This window comes from Colletotrichum aenigma (assembly GCF_013390185.1).
Source record: "Colletotrichum aenigma strain Cg56 chromosome Unknown KSG_Cg56_contig09, whole genome shotgun sequence".
Lineage (NCBI taxonomy): Eukaryota > Fungi > Ascomycota > Sordariomycetes > Glomerellales > Glomerellaceae > Colletotrichum > Colletotrichum aenigma.
Genome location: NW_023500915.1, coordinates 1,438,142 through 1,455,328, shown reverse-complemented (window position 1 = coordinate 1,455,328; position 17,187 = coordinate 1,438,142). Strand labels below are relative to the sequence as shown.

Sequence of the window (17,187 nt, the reverse complement as noted above, 5' to 3'; positions counted from 1 at the left end):
GGGGTTAAAGCAGGCAAAATTTGAACCATATGCCAACGAATGGGGAACTTTCAACCTTCTCACACGTGGTCCGTGATGGTGGTGACAGGTGTGTTTGCCGGAGTTGCTGGTGAGCTCGGCCGCTACCCTGCCGAGCTATCACTTGTTCTAGTCGTTACGTGAGCCATGGGATGAAGGATATTATGAACCAAGCTTCTGGAACTCGATGATCTTGGGGTGATTTCGCCGATCACCGTGCAAGTCGCTGGTACACTTACAATACACTCGATCGAGCAGTCAACCGCCCGTTTCATCGCTTTATCACGAAACCATGCGTTTTATGAAATACAGGCCATGTCAACACGGCCTCCTCAGAATTTGGAACACACTATAACGTGCCGCGATAAGGAAGCTCAGGTCGTAATCGGCATGACCAGGCCAAGTTGCCACGCGATGTGAAAGGAACCACGGCAGTCACCGCTGGTCAAGTCATTGTTACCGCCGTTGCGGATCAAACACGACTCGCAGAATTTCTGCTTAAGTGAAGCAGTCGGGTACGTGGACCTCGGGCGGTGTCACAGCCCGCGAAGTTTGCTGCTGCACCCTTGCCTCAAAATCCGACAAGCATTCGGCCGGCAGGGCAGCAAATAACGTTTCAAACCATGATGCCTCCGCATATTCAAAGAGCATGCTTCCTCCCCTTCGTTCTGACGACCTCACAGGTTGCCTAGCTAACCAACATCACGAACGTGAATTCGATGACAACTCTTCGATGACTAAAACAGAGCAGCGTGCTCGCAACGTCGATCCGTCATGGAGATAAATCCAAGCATCGCCGAAATCTGGTTGCTCTACGCGATTGCGACTACGATGATTGCGCTGAGGGTTTTCTGTCGCACGAAAATGGTTGGAGTCTCGGGGTTCCGGCCGGACGACTATCTTGTCTTCTTTGCTTGGGTAGGAGCATTTCGTGATGGACAATACAACTGAGGATTGACCTACCGAATTCTAGGCTGTGTACACGACGGTATCGACTATGGCGACCATGTTCGTGTTGGTCGCCCAAGGAAAACATACTTCACTCTTGACACCTGAGCAGCGGGAGATGATGCCAGAATCCGAATTGTACGTGTACTAGTACTTTGGATTATGTTCAATTTGAGGAGGCCCGCGGGCGCTGATGCTATGCAATCTCTAGTTACCTATGGGAATATGGGTCGAAGAACTTCGTAGTGGGGATGTGTTGCTATGCGACGATCGTTTGGACCCTAAAGTTCAACAGTACGAGACACGATGTCCACTTCCTGTTCTGCTATCAGTACCAACTGACATCTCTGCCACAGTGTTGTTCTTCTACCGACGGCTAGTCGAAGGACAGTGGGTAGAAAAGTTCATCTTCCCCGTCATGGGCCTGGTTGGAGCGACTGCGATCGCGATGGTACTCATCATCTTCTTGACCTGCCGACCAATAACCCTTATGTGGCAAATACGACCAGACCCTGGAGGTATGTCGGGTTGGATTAAGACAACAAACAAGTATGGCTTACCAAGCGCCCAGAAAATTGCGTCCCGCAGAATAAGGTCTACTTCTACAGCATCCTAGCTTTCAACCTGACGACCGACATGTGTATTATCCTCATTCCTATACCAGTAAGGGCAACGAAGCTAGTGCTGTGTTATGTCAGTGCTGATCTATTTTTTTGTAGGTAATCAGTCTCGTTCGTGCTTCGATATGGCGTAGACTCGGCGTATATTTCTTGTTCAGTCTCGGAGTTTTCGTTATGACTGCTGCTATCATCCGCGTAATTCTGATCTTTCACGTAAGTCCCACCCAAGTTCCTTTTCTATTCTTCAGGATCTAACCATGCTCTCTCAACAGCCTACCGGACAGTTCGGGCCTGGCGCTATGTGGTCAATCCGAGAAGACTTCGTGGCCATCTTTGTTGGTCAAGCACCAATGGTCGTCCCAATCTTCAAGAAGAGATTTTGGCAACAGACGAGAATCCGGTGGACGCCAAAGTCTAGTCAAGGGTCCGAAGGGAATGAGCTGAGCAGCGGGATGTCGAATCAAAAGAAGCCGGACCCATACAGTTTAACGCAGATGGGTTTCACACATATAACGAACATAACGAATATAACTCGAGGTACTCGTACCGAGGTTACAGTGGTCGGGAAGGACAGTCAAGAGAGACTGGCAGTAGGCGCCGAGCAAGTGGCGGGGGAGGGTAGTACGTCGCACGGTGATCGATCGGATGTGGAAGCAGGCAATAGTCGCTCGTCGAATATGGACATGGCAAGCCGCAGTCTCGAGATTGCGCGTGGCCCGGACCCAGCAACTTGGCGGAGGGATACCATTACGAGTATCATTGAGATTTCAAATGTCTATAGAGATTTGTAGCAGGTATACCCAGGTTGAGCAGCAGAGATTTTACGACGTGATGAAACGTAACCAGGCAGCCAGCATTCAGTTCAAATGTTTGACCTGAACACAACCCACTTCTTGATCAACAGTGAGCGTGCGCCGTAGAAGCAAGCACCGCCCAGCACCACTGTACCAAGGTAAAGTGCGGAAGCCACCAATGGTCCCACCTGTTCCAACAAAGCGCCGCCAGCGGGCAAAGAGCCTAGAGCACCAAAAGCAACGACGAAGGTGCAAGTCCCTTAAGACAAATGTAAGCGTGACTCGACAACGTGGAGAAAAGCAAGTATGCCGAGAACATTGTGGAACACTTACCATAATATCTTCCATAATCCTTGGGGTCGCATATTTTCCCAACGCAAACTAGAACACTGTCAGCTCAGAAACATGATGGCCTGCTGGATAGGCTCTGACCTGGTGTAATAGAGAGAAAAGACCCCGATCCGAATCCCCATAGCCCGGCAAAAGCATACAGAACACCCACCGACTTAGTGCCGAAAGGAACAAACAGAACCGCAGTGAAGACGGAAGTGAGCGTTACCATGAAGAGAATGACATCGAAATGACCGACATGGTCTCCCGCAAAGCCGGGTAAAAGACGACCCAGGCAGGAGCAGCCATTCAGAGTGGCAACGAGGGTGAACCCCGAGCTGGAGGGAAAGCCGGCCTCAACCGCGAACGTAGGAAGGAGAACGCCAATCCCGATGATTGAGATTTCGAACAAGAAAAGGCCAACTGTTATAAATAAAAACGGGGCGGATCGGAACGCTTCAAAGGTGATGGCTGCGGACTTCTGGGATAGCCAGGCGGGTGAACGGCAGAAGGCACAGTGACCCGACGCACGTGAAACCAAGAATAATAAACCCTAGCATTCGGGAGCTCCAAGCCCAGCCTATTTCTGGTAGAGTTCGACAAAGAATAAGAGGGAATATGACTCCGCCAAATGATGAGCCCGCCAAGGCTGCACCCATCGCCAAACCACGCCGTCGAGAAAATAGCTTGCCAATCGAAGATATTGCCAGCGATGAGGATACGGCGGGACCAATTCCACTGAGAAAACCTAGACAGAGCAGGAATTGCCAGTACTCCTTGCATTCAGCCAAGAAGAAGAACTTGGACATTGTGAGTGCTATCGCGACTGGGTCCAAGAATTTGGGCCCATAGAGATCCATCAGAGGTCCGACTTGAAGACCAAACAGCAAAGCGAGAGCAGTGTCGAGCCCAGTGATCCAGCCTATATCTCTTGCAGAATATTTTTGTAACTGATTTAGCTGCAGGTAAGACTGAAGAGTTCCGATAGACTGCGAGAAGCCTAGTAAATTCAATAATAAGTACTTGAGCATCGTGATAAATTAGTGAAAGGTTTACTTACCGAAGGATGAAGCGAGAAAAAGCGATAAACCAACAACGCATACCCAGCGGGAAAGCTCTAATTCTTCTTTCGATGATTTTTGGATTGCTTCATTATGATGCTGATTTTCGCAATCGGCCTCTAATGTCGTGGTCATGGTTGCAGGGCTGCAATGAAGGGAACCTGGTGTATCCATGACGTAAAGATTCAAAAGAAAGCTCTTCAGATCACCGATCACAAAAAGAATGACAGATGTTAGATATGGCACAATGCGGCGGAATAGATGTCTCAATAGCTCCCGGTTTTCATCCTTCGGGCTTCGTCCTCATTTACGGCTTTCGCCATGTTCACCTCGAATTTTGTGATGGAGCTGCCGGATTAGGAAGGACCCTCACCCTGTCAGGCGCGCCTGACAACTGACGAGGTGCGTTCTTGCGGAAAACCGGGGACTATATGACACACGAGACGCACTAAATTTGTCGATTTTTACTTTAATGTCCGCTTGTTCAGAGAATCATCAAGTCTTGATGTTCACCTGTTGAGATAATCATTAAAAACTCTTCTGTGGCTAAGATGTACTGGTTGAGGCATGAATCATGAGCACGATGAGCCCGTGTTACGACCATTTGATTGTTTCAACTGACAAAGAGTAATAATTGAGAGTCAAGATCCCCTTAGGCGATGAGACGAGTTTAACACTCTGAAACATTCCTGTTCATTCATAGTAACAAATCAAAACAATTACCGGGCATCGATCGAGCCATCATTGATATCGGGCCTCAAGGTAGTGCCATGCAATGTTCTTGGTTACGGCCGGCTTCGGACTTGAAGTTCTACTGACTAACAAGCTTGGGCGATGGAGCCAATTGACGCGGTTCTAGTGTAAGGCGCACTTGACACATTGAGGATTCATCCAATCATGAAGAGCGCTTTGGTGGGGCCGTTGTGTCTTTAGGTCACCGCGTCGAGTCAATGCATGAAGCGGCCGATTGACTTTTGGCACCGCTCCTCCCTCTTTCACTTGTGCAAAACATCTCTCGGCAACGTCGTGCCACTATTCCGGGGCAGCACGCCTTACGCCCTATCTTAAGTTGAAGTTCGCCCGCTATCAGTATCGATATCCGACGTTCAAGGCTATCGGCAGGGGTGGTGTCTTATCTTCGCAGCGACCTTCCGCCGCAGCCAGTGGAGTGGTGGCAGATTCAGAGCAACGGCGGAGAAATGGACCAATTCAACGACAAGACGTCTTCGGCAGCTGGGGAGCAGAATATTATTCCTCCGTTGGCCTCACCCGGTCAGGACTCTCGACCCAACCTTTCTCTCGGTGACATCTCTTCCTGCGATGATGCCCTCCAGTTCACATCTTTTGAGCCCTTCAGCAGCGGGAATTCTCCATTCGACTTCGAGGGGGCCCTAGATTACATGGGCGACGGGCTGGGAAGCGGGTGGATCACTCCTTTGGCATCCTGCTCCAACTGTATCACCTGGGGCTATCAGTGTCAAACAGCACAAGAACGTGAGTCCCAAGGTCGCTGTGTACCATGCGCGTCGCTTGGGTGCGAGTGCAGCTTCACAGAAGCCGTAGCAGGTGCTTCTGGAGAAGGGATCAGTAACCTCATTGATGGCAGCAGTCCCGCATTGGCCGGCATGCAAGCACCTCCCACACCAGAGGCTTCGAAGAGATCGAGTGGCGCTTTTGACAATGTCACGATACCGAACACTTCTACCCCGCCCCCACCAAAGATTGGCACAAGATTCTCTCGAGACTCAACTAGAATCTTAAGACAGTGGCTCTCTTCTCATACACACCATCCGTACCCAAACGACGAAGAGAAGAAGATCCTTCAGCATCAAACGGGCCTTAGCAAGACTCAAATCACCAACTGGCTCATCAATGCCCGACGCCGTGGCAAGGTGCAGAGCCGGCAACGGTCAATTTCGCCATACTCAGGAAGCTCAACTAGACCAATCGATGTACCCAGAAGGCCAGGAACACCGGCACCAAGAATGAGCCACCGTTACCAGAGTCTGAACCCTCTAGAGCGTTGGGTTGACTCTCCTCCGGAACATGAGCCAGCCACAGTGACGGCGATCGCGCGGGCTGTTGCTTCCACCCACGCAGAGTCTTCGGGTAAGGTCGCATACTTGGAAATCGCCATCAATTTCTCCTGTTGTATAAACTCATAGTGGCTAATACAGACCTAAGATGTAGACGAGAGTTACAACGCCAGCTACACTGACGACGAGCCACCCAGGTCGCATCGATCTTCGGCAAGCAGCGTAGGAACGTCAAGTGGAGGATCGTTTGCATCTGCATACTCCAACCAGTCCAAGAACTCTGTACCCGTCCCTCGTCCGGCGCCCCGAGGCCGTGTGCGACAACGAAGGCGCGCGAAGCGAACTTCACTTGCATTTCCCCGAAACCAGTATCAGTGTACTTTTTGTACCGAGACGTTCAGAACCAAGCACGATTGGCAACGACACGAAAAGTCTCTTCACATGCCTCTCGAGAAATGGGTGTGCTCGCCGGGTGGACCAAAGACTGTCAACCCAGATACGGGTCAGGTCTGTTGCGTCTTTTGTGGCGAGGTTGAGCCAAGCCAAGAGCACATCAACAATCACAACCCTTCCGCCTGCCAGGAACGCACGTTCAACCGAAAGGATCACTTGAAGCAACACCTACGCCTGGTTCATAATGCCGGCCTGCTTGACTGGTCTGCCAAGCTTTGGAGGGTCGCTGTCCCAGACATCAGGTCTCGTTGTGGTTTTTGTGGTGCAATTTTGGATACTTGGTCTTTCAGAGCAGACCACTTGGCAGACCACTTCAAGATGGGACAGGATATGGCAAACTGGAAGGGTGACTGGGGTTTCGAGGAAGCTGTGTTGGATATGGTTGAAAACTCGGTGCCTCCATGTAAGCCTCCTTCGACTGCACATGTGAAAGAACCGTTGCTGACTTGACAGATCTGATCGAGTACGAGCGCTTTTCGCCATTTCCCTACCAGGCTAGCGGAACCCCTCCAGAGTCTCCTAGAAACGCGTTCGGGCTGCTCACCCTTGAGCTCAACCACTTCTTGCGAATGTTTTTCGACAAGACAGGAAACATGCCTGACAACAAGGAAATACAACTGGAAGCCTGCCGTATCATCTTTGCCTCGGAGATATCGTCGTCCCTGGAGTACGACATTGGCGCTTTGCATGCGTCGTGGGTGCGGGACTTGATCACATCGTCGGGCGAAATTACTCGGAAGGCTCGATTCGGACCAATCAGATCAGTCGCCGAAAGCATGATGGCCGTTCTTCAAGTAAGTGCCCATCTGTTTTGCAAGTCAAGTCCCATTGCCGCTAACAGCGCCCAGATCAAAGGCAAACGTAGCCTTTTCGAGGATTGTCCTTGCGAGACGCAACTCCAAAGCTTTGTTGATGCCCGAAGCGTATTGGGCCTGGGTACCATTACTGATCTGGAGTTGCAGAACGAAGCCTCCAAGATTGTGCTGGGAATGGGCAAGGAATGTGGAGTCTCGCCATCTGACTTCATTGCCAACTGGCTCATCAACCTGATCGGCTCATCGACGGAGTGGCTCGCGGGTTTTAGGGCCAGAAAACGACTTCCTTCCCCCGAAAGCTCAACCAAGTCTCCAATTCAACAATTGCAGCCAAGGACTCTTGGGAACCGGGGAAGACCTTTCAATGAACCACTTCTGCAAGACAGTACCGACCACACCGGGCCCAGTACTCACGATGGGTGCTTCAACAGCCTGTTGAATGAAGAAAGCAGCTCTTTCCTATCTCAACTGGGAGATTTCGATTCCGCATTTACTAGTGATCTTGAATCGGCAGCTCTGACAATGGGCATTGATACCCACGCATCTGCGTCTCTGGTGCCGTCACCAGATGCTGTGCCGTCTCCTCCTGGTGTCAACGCCAATGCACCATGGGAGGGACGAGTCAGCCCGGGTATGAAGGAAGACAAGATGGACTTGGAACTTCCGCCAGCATTGTCTACGGTAAAGGCCAACTATGCCTTCTTCAATGACGCCAACTTTAACCGGTGGCTGGCCCTTGAGCTCCGACGTTGGGTTGCATCAACCATGTCACCGAACAACCCCAATTGCCATATCCCCACAGATCAGGAGCTACAGCATCAAGCTCGCTTCATTGTTTTTGAAGAGTAAGTTGGACAAGACTCCTAGGGGAACGGCTCTTTTTAGGCTCTTGCTAATCTCTTTCAGTGGCGATCCTTGGAATCAAACATCGGCAGACAACCTTGAATGGTTACGACGGTTCAAGCGCGATGTTGGCATCCCAGCCAAGACGGATCATGGATTCCCGACAGGACCACTAGACTCTCAGTCTGGGAACTCGAACATTGGAAGACCGAAGTCTTCCTGAACTTCTTGACGGTTGAGGTAGGTCGCACCACCGGGTCGGAACCTGTTACCTTTTAACCGCAGTAATCTCGGTATCGCCAAATCGTAGTTAAAGAATTCTTGTCCTTTAATTAATCGAGTCATAAATGCCTGAGATCGAGCTCCCCTCACTGTGCGCGTGTTGAAGACCGTTTGACTAAGTTGCGTGAAGTCAAGATTGCCTCGCCTCCGCTTTGTTGGCAACTCTCGCCCTGCTGCCCGCCTAATAACAGCTTGAATGACCTTCTGCTTTTTGTAGGGCAATAAAACACAGCTCAAGCGGCTGTTGAATGCCGAACAAGCTCTAAGCGACGGGCTTGAATTGTCTTGGTGGGGATATCAATCTAGATGCGGCTCCGGGGTTCCATTCTTTTATCATAGCTCCGGACAGGGAGGGCCCGCCGATGTCAATTCGGGCCAAGGCGGGCATCCGTGAAACGGTTCAACTCCACTTTCAATGTTGCGATACCCAACCCTTTGGCACTCTCTCGAATTCTCGTATCCGCGCCAGTTTGGACTCTTTCCTGAACAGGACATCGGTACGTGGCCATCATGCCATTGTCACCGTCCTTGGCCTCGAAGAGCTGTGACTCTTGTGTGTCCTCCGAACGGCTTGAGGTCGCATACACGATGGCTTGCTGATGGCCAGCAGCTAGCAAGACCCTGGACGGAATTCAAGCTGACAGAATCACAGGCTCCGGCCAGGCTCAGGGATGGGGTACTGCCGTCGAATGTCAAGACGATGCTTGTGTCGGCACTGTTGTTGCTCACAGTAAGTTTTCACCAATAAATCGTTCAAGGTTCAGGAAGAACTCCTCTGACATCGTTGTCAGAGTACACCGACACGACGATCATTCTGAACGCCGCCGATACCACCTTCAAGGGCACCCTTGGCCTCTACGAAGCTGACTCTACTGGCCTCATAACCTCCGACAGCAAGACCTTCAAGGTCACCACCATCAACATCCATTCGAATACCTTCAACAACTAGATGTTTGTGTACGGGTCCAGGTGACGGAATCATATTCTATGTACATACTTTCGCGTGGCTAGGTACCACATTCATACATATAAAACCAAGTTCATCGCTTGCGATATACACTAGTCCCCTCGATGATTGACAACACTTCTTGAGACAGCATCTGTATTCTTCCTATAGTCTACATAATCCAAAACTCGAATGAAGTGAAACCCTCTCTCCCCAGTGCTGTGGGTTCGTTGAACTTGCCAAGCCAGGCTATCTAAGGGCGCATCGAACCCATCTCTTCATACTCTGGCAGTTCCCACTTCACATTCTCCTTCAATAGCCACTCCCCCAGCACATTAAGTCTCAGCAATGAGACCAAACCCAGAAGGAAGTTCAGAATGCCGATTCCGAATGGTGTCGTGGGCCAGATCTTCCAGATGAAAGCATTGCCTGAGATGCCATGCTGTACCTGATCCATGAAAGGCCGAAACTTCTGTTCGTAGGCGCTAAGAGCCTTCCCAAGACCGTCCTTGGAGTCCTTATCACCGCAATGTTTGCCGATCTCCCCAGCCAAAACGTACGCCCCAACAACAGCCGATGTTGTGCCCATCCCGGTCATCACTGATGGGCAGTACGCTGCGTCTCCAACAAGAGTAACGTTGCCCTTCGACCAACCATTCATCTTGACGAGGCCGATATGTTCGCAGTAAAAGTCGGTCGACTTCATCATTCTCCCAAGGATGTCTTTTGTCTCCCATCCGGCACCATCAAAGACCCTTGCCATCGCTTCCTTCTGTTTCTCAAGTCCCTCCCGCCGAGTATTCTTGATCTCCTCCGAATCAGTTCTGCACATGAGATAGATCTGTGTCTGGTCGGGACTATGTCTCCGGGTCATGATGGTGCGATTATTGGTGCCGATGTAAGCGGTGGCATTATATCCTTCCCCCTCCTGAATGGGCTTGGGAACCGTGAAGTACCCAGCGTAGGAACCTCCAAGTGGTTCGAAGCCATCTGCTTGCTTCGCCCCCAACATCATCTTGCGTGTACGAGAGCCTTGCCCATCGGCGCCCACCAAAAGGTCGAAGGTGTCTGTGTCCCCGTTGCTGAAGAGCACTTCTACTCGGTTGCCCATCTGCTCGAATTTCTCAACGGACGTACCAACGACGTACTTGGCTCGGTTCTTGGTGGCGTCGTAGATGATGCGACAAAGATCGCCTCTCATGATCTCGTATTCGGTTGTGAAGCTTTGAAGTCCTTTGCCGGATGTGTTGGCTGGGAAGTATGCGCGGCGCCGTCCGGAGCTGTCGACTATCTGCAGCCCCTGCTCAGGAGCTGACTTGGCGCGGAAGGCCTGTTCAAGACCCATCCGTTTCATGACTTCGATGCCGTGGCCGCGGAGGTCCAGCTGAAGACCGGTTGCCCGCAAAGTTGGGAACCACTCGACCACTGTAATGTCGTGGCCAAGCTTGGAAAGCCAGAACGCCAAAGAGGTACCGGAGATACCGCCGCCGCTGATGAGGATTCTCATGGGTGCCATGTTTGGTACGGGAAGTTAGATGGTGGAAATGCGTCTTAATGCGAAGTGCTTCTAATTAGAAATGCAACGTGAGAGAGGGATAATCCATGCTAGATTGACCACCTTTTATACTTATTTAAATAAACATCCGGGATGGTGAGTATCGTCATGAGGTTGTTATTCAGTTAAGTCCGCCTGGACGTACATATCTCCGCTCAAGGCCGTCTGACGCCGTATAGGGCCGTACGGATCCAGGCAGCCATAGATAGCACCAAGCTTAAGCCAATACAGAAGCAGGATCCTCAGCAGTAGCTATCTTTGTGGAACCCATTAAGATGACAGACTAAAGCTAGCGACTTAATCTTTCAGCTCCGTGCTAGCTTTCCCATCGACACAAGCTAAATGTAGCTGTTGAAGTCACTGGTCGCACTAGAATGATCACAAGGTCTTTTGCCAAATATTTATCCAAGAAAAGAAAGTTTGAAATTGCATGCGTTTTAAGAAGCAGCAAAGTCTGTGTCTGGTAGAAAGAAGTCAAAATCCCAGTCTATCGCGAACGCTTCTTGTCCCTCGCGATCCGCTGCCATCGTGTACGTATCAGTGCTCCATGGGGATGGAGCATTTTCTATTCTTCTCTGAAGCACAGAATGGCAGAATTCAAGGCTGTTCTTTGCATTCTGCGCAATCATCTGCTCTCCATAGTGCCCCTTCTCCATTGCTTCGACTTGAGCTACAATCATGCTGAGAAACATGTGGCCCTTGATATTAGTATCTCCTTGTCGGATTCTCTCAGCTGACATCTCAATCATGTCTTCGACCGAGCTCTTCAGGAGCGTTATGTAACGATCGCCCCGATGAATGGTCCCACTCAGCTGCTGCGACTTCGCCACGGCAAGGAATTCCAGGCTGATAGTTGCTATGGCATACCTAAATCCTTCTCTGAACAAACCACCAGACGCAGCCATCAGTCGCGAAAACTTCTCGTCAGGCTCCGGCGAAATGATAGCCATGGAAGCGTCCAGGCTGGCTCTGATCGAGTAGTGGAATAGGGGGTTTGATCGCGCTTTGCTGGCGAAAGGACAATGCAGAGGTAGCATGAAGCGCCGTACCAAGTAATCTACGAGATTTCGATGGAACGTGGTTATCTCTCGGTCCTCAAATCTTTTGCCAAACGCCATGTTTTCTCTGCAAGCCGTAGTAATCTCATCACTGAGTGCAAGCGCATCTGTGTATGAGAGTTCCGAGCGCAGATCATTCAGTAATCGAAGAATCTTCAAGCGAGTCGGAAGGCTACTTAAAAGCAACAGCTGAATTGACGTATTTGTGAGTCCATCTTTCGGATGCGGTTCAGCCATCTCAGTTGACTGATCCATCTCATCGTCATTGATATTCGATGGGGCCTCTGTATCGAACTCATCAAACGATAGTCTTGGAGGCATGGCTGAGTCCAAAGAGGACTGTACAGCCAGCTCAAGAATGGTTGCCCACAGTCTTCTTCGCAGCTCCGCCTGAAGAAACGACATTCTTGGCAAGTGTTTGGGGTCGCGGTGCAGCCCAATTTGCATAGCTCGATGAATGAGCGACCCCATTGATACCCATATCAGGTCTCCGCCGACCGAAAATATTTGGCGTGCGAGCATCGTGAGACAATGGACTTGAAGACCCGACAAGCCAAGCCTGTCTTTCTCCAGAGGCCCAGATAGCCAGCTTTGAGCGGCGTAGACCCAGTGGGTTGCAGTTTGCCGGAGCGTGGCATCTCCAAGTTCCGACAAGCTTGAACCCATGCCGATGACGAGCAATATCTTCAGGCGAACATCCATAGTTGTGGTTTCCGGGTGGTCCCAGTACTCGCGGTACTCGGCCCAAAAAGTTGGTACGTGTAAAATCCGATGCACTAACTCAAATGAGTTGAGGTAGGCACTAACCATTGCGTCGGCAACTTCTCGAGAGGGGGGCATCAAGCTTGGTGATGGGCTTGAAATGTTTCTGGTAGGGCGGCAAATCTTGAGTCTTCTTGCCAAAACTTTGCAACTTTCGTACAGATTCCCGATTTCAATAGCGAAGGCTTGGGTTCCGGCCTCTTGGAAAGATACCTCTTTAGCAGAGTCCTTGGCCTCGACGTAAGCTGTAAACCAGGCCAGTACAGTTTCAAACTTGGTAATTTAATGAGATTAACAAAGCACTGGTATCATGATGAACACCGACCTACCTCTTCAGATTCTCCCATCCAGTCGCTCCATTTCCAGAGTCTCGTCTTTTTCAAGACAACTTGGGAATCCTGCGGTCCATGGTTATTGGAGAGTACATGACGTGCCAGTCCAGGCGGGCCGAGATTATTTAGGCCCGTCGAGTCTTGCTCAAGTTTTTGTAATCGTCGCAAAAGATCTCGTAGATCTGGCTCTGCTTCGGAACTACGGTTCTGAGGGGGTATGTTGTGAGGTCCCACGACATTTGAGGTTGCTGTACGTCTCTCGTCCGTCCGGATTGTCTGAGCGGAAGCGATGTCCGCAATATCTTGGAACGATCGACCGAGATTGGGTGGCGGTCCCTGTCCTGCTACTGCAGGCGATGCTGGGCGCAAAGCCGAATTTGATAGCGCGCGGCCAGCGTCGCTCCGAGGGGTCGACCCCCGAGTCTCCGGATCGTTTCTGTAAGTTTTGTAGGTGCATTTAATTTTGGATGAGACGCAGTGCGTGCAGGGGTCGTTGCGGTCGCACTTGATCTTTCGCCGACGGCATTCCAGGCAGGAGAGAGCGGGCCTCCGACGTCGACGGGGTTGTCGCTCCATGAGTGATGATAGTACTCTATCTCGGCCGTAACGAAATTGGCGGAGATTGCTACAAATGGTCGAGAACTTATCTTGTCGTTTGTGATATTCACAGCAGGTAAGGTCGTCTCCTCAGGAGTTGAAGAAAACATTTCATCCGTCGTTTCCGGACGTAAGCGAATATGCCGAGGCACGCTCAGCGTCGTAAGACCGCTTACGTCCGTCTATCGCCATCTGTGGCGGCTTATGCCAGCCACACCTCGACTGTCTTTCGCGTGCGGCTCCTTCGAGTGATCATTTCGGGAACTTGGTGTATCTCTAAGGTTGGTCGGGATATAAAACGTGCCTTGATATCGTCTAAATTTGGGCAATTTTAGGACCATCATTACCCTCGCTATAAGGGATCATTTACCATCAACTCAATGTGGCAATTTCAAGATTTTGGTGGCAGTATTATGACTATCAATTATTCGGGCTCCTTGATCCATGATCTAAGGAGGAGTCGGCTCGAAAGTGTCCTCCAAAACGTCAACGACACCACTCATCCAGCTCTCCCAGGACGCGGGATCCTCTTCATCCTTGAAGAACTTCAGCCATCTCAGAAGAATACGATAAGACCCCTTCTTCAACCCTAGCCCCTTCGAAGCCGTAATGTCAAGGATGCTGTAAGACCAACTAGCCTGATAGTTCGTCCTCGGGAGCCACCCCTCCTGGATCTGGTTTGAGCCGAGAATAGGGACCCCTGCCACTGTACCATTCTCCACCATCGTTGTCTCTGTGAGGTTGTCCAGTTTGTAATCGGGATCGAACCCGTACCAGGTCGGAATAAAGTTGGTGCTGGCGCGGACGATGTCGAAGCGGAACTTGCGCAGAGGTTGGAGCGAAGTGAAGTACGCCACAGGATAGTCCGGGTATTGGAAGTTGAAGGAGCGATAGTTTCCAAGGTCCTTCTTGTCACTGTTCCCAAAGACCTGGGGGGCAGAGAAGGGGTCGCGAGTTGTGGTCAAGGCGTTGGCTCGTTGTTCGTCCGTCAGGGGCTTCAGGCCGACGACCGGCGCGCTGCTGTAGTTGTAGGCCGGCCCCATGTAGGGAATCGCAAAGCTCTCGTTGATAGATGAAGTGATACCGATGAAGCCAGAGAATATTGGGATCAGACTGGCGTCCATGTCAGCTGGCAAAGTAACCTGGAAGGTCACGTTCTGAGCTCCTCCTGCAGCAATGGTCACTTCATCCCCTGCGACGAACTCGATCTCAGCCGAAAATGGCTCAGAGATAAATCCAACCTCGGCGGTCCGTCCGGCACCAGCTGAGAATGACACGGCTCCGCTGGCAGGGTTGTTCGTGAAGCTATATGTGACATCACCTTCCGAAGGGTTGTCGACACTGAATGTGCCCTCCCGAACATCGATTAACTTGAACTTCCCGGGTTGGATGACAGATTTGGAGAAAATGGCGTCGAAGGCCTGGATCAAGCCAGCTCCTTGTTGAACGGTGGAGGCGACAGCATCGGCGTTCGCCCTCTTGACTTGCTTCGCCGTGGTTTTCATCAATTCAAAGATCTCGTCTATCGACAATGAAGGATATTGACACTTGATCAATGCGTAGACGCCGCTCGTGTACGGAGTCGCCATAGATGTGCCGCCGATGATACCGAAACCGCCGCTGTTCTCCATGAGAGGGAAGGTTGCGAGAATCATGCCACCCGGAGCAGCAATTTCAGGCTTGAAGGCGAAATCCGCGTTGGGTCCTGATATCGGAGAAGTCAGTCCGGTTCTAAGTGACACTTTACAGGGAACGCAACATACCGACGCTGCTGAAGTTATTTGGGGATCCTCCACCAGGCTGGTCTACCAACAAGGGTGTCTGGGACGAAACGAGCAGCTTGTAAGCTCGGGGATTCTTGGAAGCATTTGACAGAGTGTCATCGATAGTGCTACCCATAGGATAGATGTATCCATCAGCAGTCAGAGATGGTGTTGGAACGGCGTGGCCTTTGATGAAGATATCATCAACAGTCGGGTCTGGGTAAGTAAGTACCCGTGTGTAGTTGGCAGCAGAGGCATGTTGCTGGACTTGGGTTGGCGAGCAAGAGTAACCTCTCTTCACTACCAGGACGTAGTCGGAGATCGGCTCAGATAAGCTACTAGCAGGAGGATAGTCGGATGCAGAGCAGCCAAAGTTGTAGCCTGTGGTGTTTCTTCCTGCCCAAGCTACGGGATACTCTCCTTCCGGGAAAGGGTGAAGAGCTCCGTACCGAAACTCGGCGCCGTTGGAGTCTTTGATGGGGTATGTCGGGAACTTGGAGTTCTCCACCGACGCAACGCCGAGAGCATCGTCTGATCCTCCGGGGATGTTGATGGAAAACATCCCGATAGTGCCTGAGTTACCACCGGCAGCAATAACCGCGACACCCTTGGCCTTCAGGGCTGCAGCCGCGGCCGAAAGAGGTGATCCAGGATAGCCAGACCAGGTGCCGAATCCACCGATGGAGATGCTCACGACATCTGCGCCATCTTCGACGGACTTCTGCATCGCAGCAACGATGGCGTCGTCTGAGGTATAGCCTGAACAACCGAAGACGCGGTACATGCCCAACGTAGCCTTGGGAGCAACTCCAACCAGGCCAGCAAACGTCGAAGAGTTTGAGGGCACGTCCATGCCGATAATGCCAGCGACGTGAGTACCGTGGAAGCCATCGAAGCAGCCAGGTCTTGGATCAGGTCCGGGGATCATGGTGTACCCAGAATCCCCTCCATATCCGTCGCCCACCAGATCAGAGCCGAACTCAACTTTGCATCCCTTTCCGAAGCAGCCGCCTAGGGCAGGGTGCTTCCAGTCGATTCCGGTGTCAATAACGGAGATGCGGACGCCCGCTCCCAAGATGCCCTTCGCATGGACGCGGTCGACGCCAGTCATTACATGGGGGCTGTTCCAGTCAACATCGGACGCTCGAGGCAAAACAGATCTCGGTCGAAAGTTGCTCTCGCCATTGGTGGATGCCGCAGATCCGATGTTTGCGCTGCCGATCGGGGAGCCGTTCTCCGGAAGCCGGTACGGGTGCGCCACTTGTTGTACCGGGACCACATTCTCGACACCCGGAAGAGCCCGCAATTTCTCGGCGTCGGCATCGTCGTCGAGGGAAACCGATGCGCCGTAGAAGACGCTCTTATCTTGGTATTCGAAGCGTACCTTCAAGGATACTGAAAGCTCGGCAGCTCTTTCAACAAGAGTTTCGGGACTCACACCCAAGCCATCGGTTGTTCCATCTTTGGAGATCTCGACAAAGTATGTTTTCGGCACTGCTTGGGAGGTGACCAGACTCAGGCAGTATGCTGCTGCGGCGGTGAAACGAGTGGCGAGACGCATCTTCGAAGATGCCTCCAGGTAAGATCCCTGCCACTTTAACGTTGCCGAAATGGAACGTGAAGATGCAGAGGCCAATTCACCTTTCCATTCCCATGCTTTTAGATCTTCTGCACTGTCAACTTGGGGGACGATCCTCACGCCAATCTCCCTCCCGAACAATGCGAGCGCGGGATAGCCATTTGTGGGCCTCTCTAAACAGGCGGGGATTTCTCGTATTGGGAGATCACCAGCCCCTAGCGTCGTATTCTGTTCCCTGTCAAATGACCTCAATATCGACCAGTCAGCGGCTAAGACCGCTAAAGCCGTGGGTTCCGCGGGCTATCGTGGGGAACCTGGAAGTTGCAAAGACTTGCGAGATTGAAATCGTTCGTACCTTCGAAGTTGATCAACTGAACGAGGACTTTTGCCCGGCG

The 17,187-nt window shown here is 51.5% G+C and overlaps 5 protein-coding genes across 5 annotated transcripts; 2 read left to right on the top strand and 3 right to left on the bottom strand.

Annotated features, from left to right (window-relative positions):
• Positions 1 to 882: 882 nt before the first annotated feature.
• CGCA056_v013077 (uncharacterized protein) lies at positions 883 to 2,377 on the top strand (the record flags this gene model as incomplete). Its single annotated transcript, XM_037328321.1, has 7 exons — positions 883 to 936; positions 992 to 1,104; positions 1,178 to 1,260; positions 1,323 to 1,484; positions 1,538 to 1,629; positions 1,686 to 1,799; positions 1,859 to 2,377. 7 exons carry the CDS (start codon positions 883 to 885, stop codon positions 2,375 to 2,377), a joined length of 1,137 nt encoding a protein of 378 aa, XP_037173161.1.
• Positions 2,378 to 3,168: 791 nt separating this feature from the next.
• Positions 3,169 to 3,906, bottom strand: apdF-6 (Aspyridones efflux protein apdF; the record flags this gene model as incomplete). The annotated part of the gene is made up of 2 exons (XM_037328320.1): positions 3,169 to 3,710; positions 3,771 to 3,906. The coding sequence occupies 2 exons, from the start codon at positions 3,904 to 3,906 to the stop codon at positions 3,169 to 3,171; spliced, it is 678 nt and encodes a 225-aa protein (XP_037173160.1).
• A 2,672-nt stretch (positions 3,907 to 6,578) lies between these two features.
• Positions 6,579 to 8,141, top strand: CGCA056_v013075 (uncharacterized protein; the record flags this gene model as incomplete). Its single annotated transcript, XM_037328319.1, has 4 exons — positions 6,579 to 6,663; positions 6,714 to 7,054; positions 7,109 to 7,920; positions 7,982 to 8,141. 4 exons carry the CDS (start codon positions 6,579 to 6,581, stop codon positions 8,139 to 8,141), a joined length of 1,398 nt encoding a protein of 465 aa, XP_037173163.1.
• A 1,258-nt stretch (positions 8,142 to 9,399) lies between these two features.
• On the bottom strand, positions 9,400 to 10,662 carry CGCA056_v013074 (Uncharacterized protein; the record flags this gene model as incomplete). Its single annotated transcript, XM_037328318.1, has 1 exon — positions 9,400 to 10,662. One exon carries the CDS (start codon positions 10,660 to 10,662, stop codon positions 9,400 to 9,402), a length of 1,263 nt encoding a protein of 420 aa, XP_037173162.1.
• A 3,237-nt stretch (positions 10,663 to 13,899) lies between these two features.
• vpr-3 (Minor extracellular protease vpr) lies at positions 13,900 to 16,774 on the bottom strand (the record flags this gene model as incomplete). The annotated part of the gene is made up of 2 exons (XM_037328317.1): positions 13,900 to 15,155; positions 15,214 to 16,774. 2 exons carry the CDS (start codon positions 16,772 to 16,774, stop codon positions 13,900 to 13,902), a joined length of 2,817 nt encoding a protein of 938 aa, XP_037173165.1.
• Between the last annotated feature and the right edge of the window lie 413 nt (positions 16,775 to 17,187).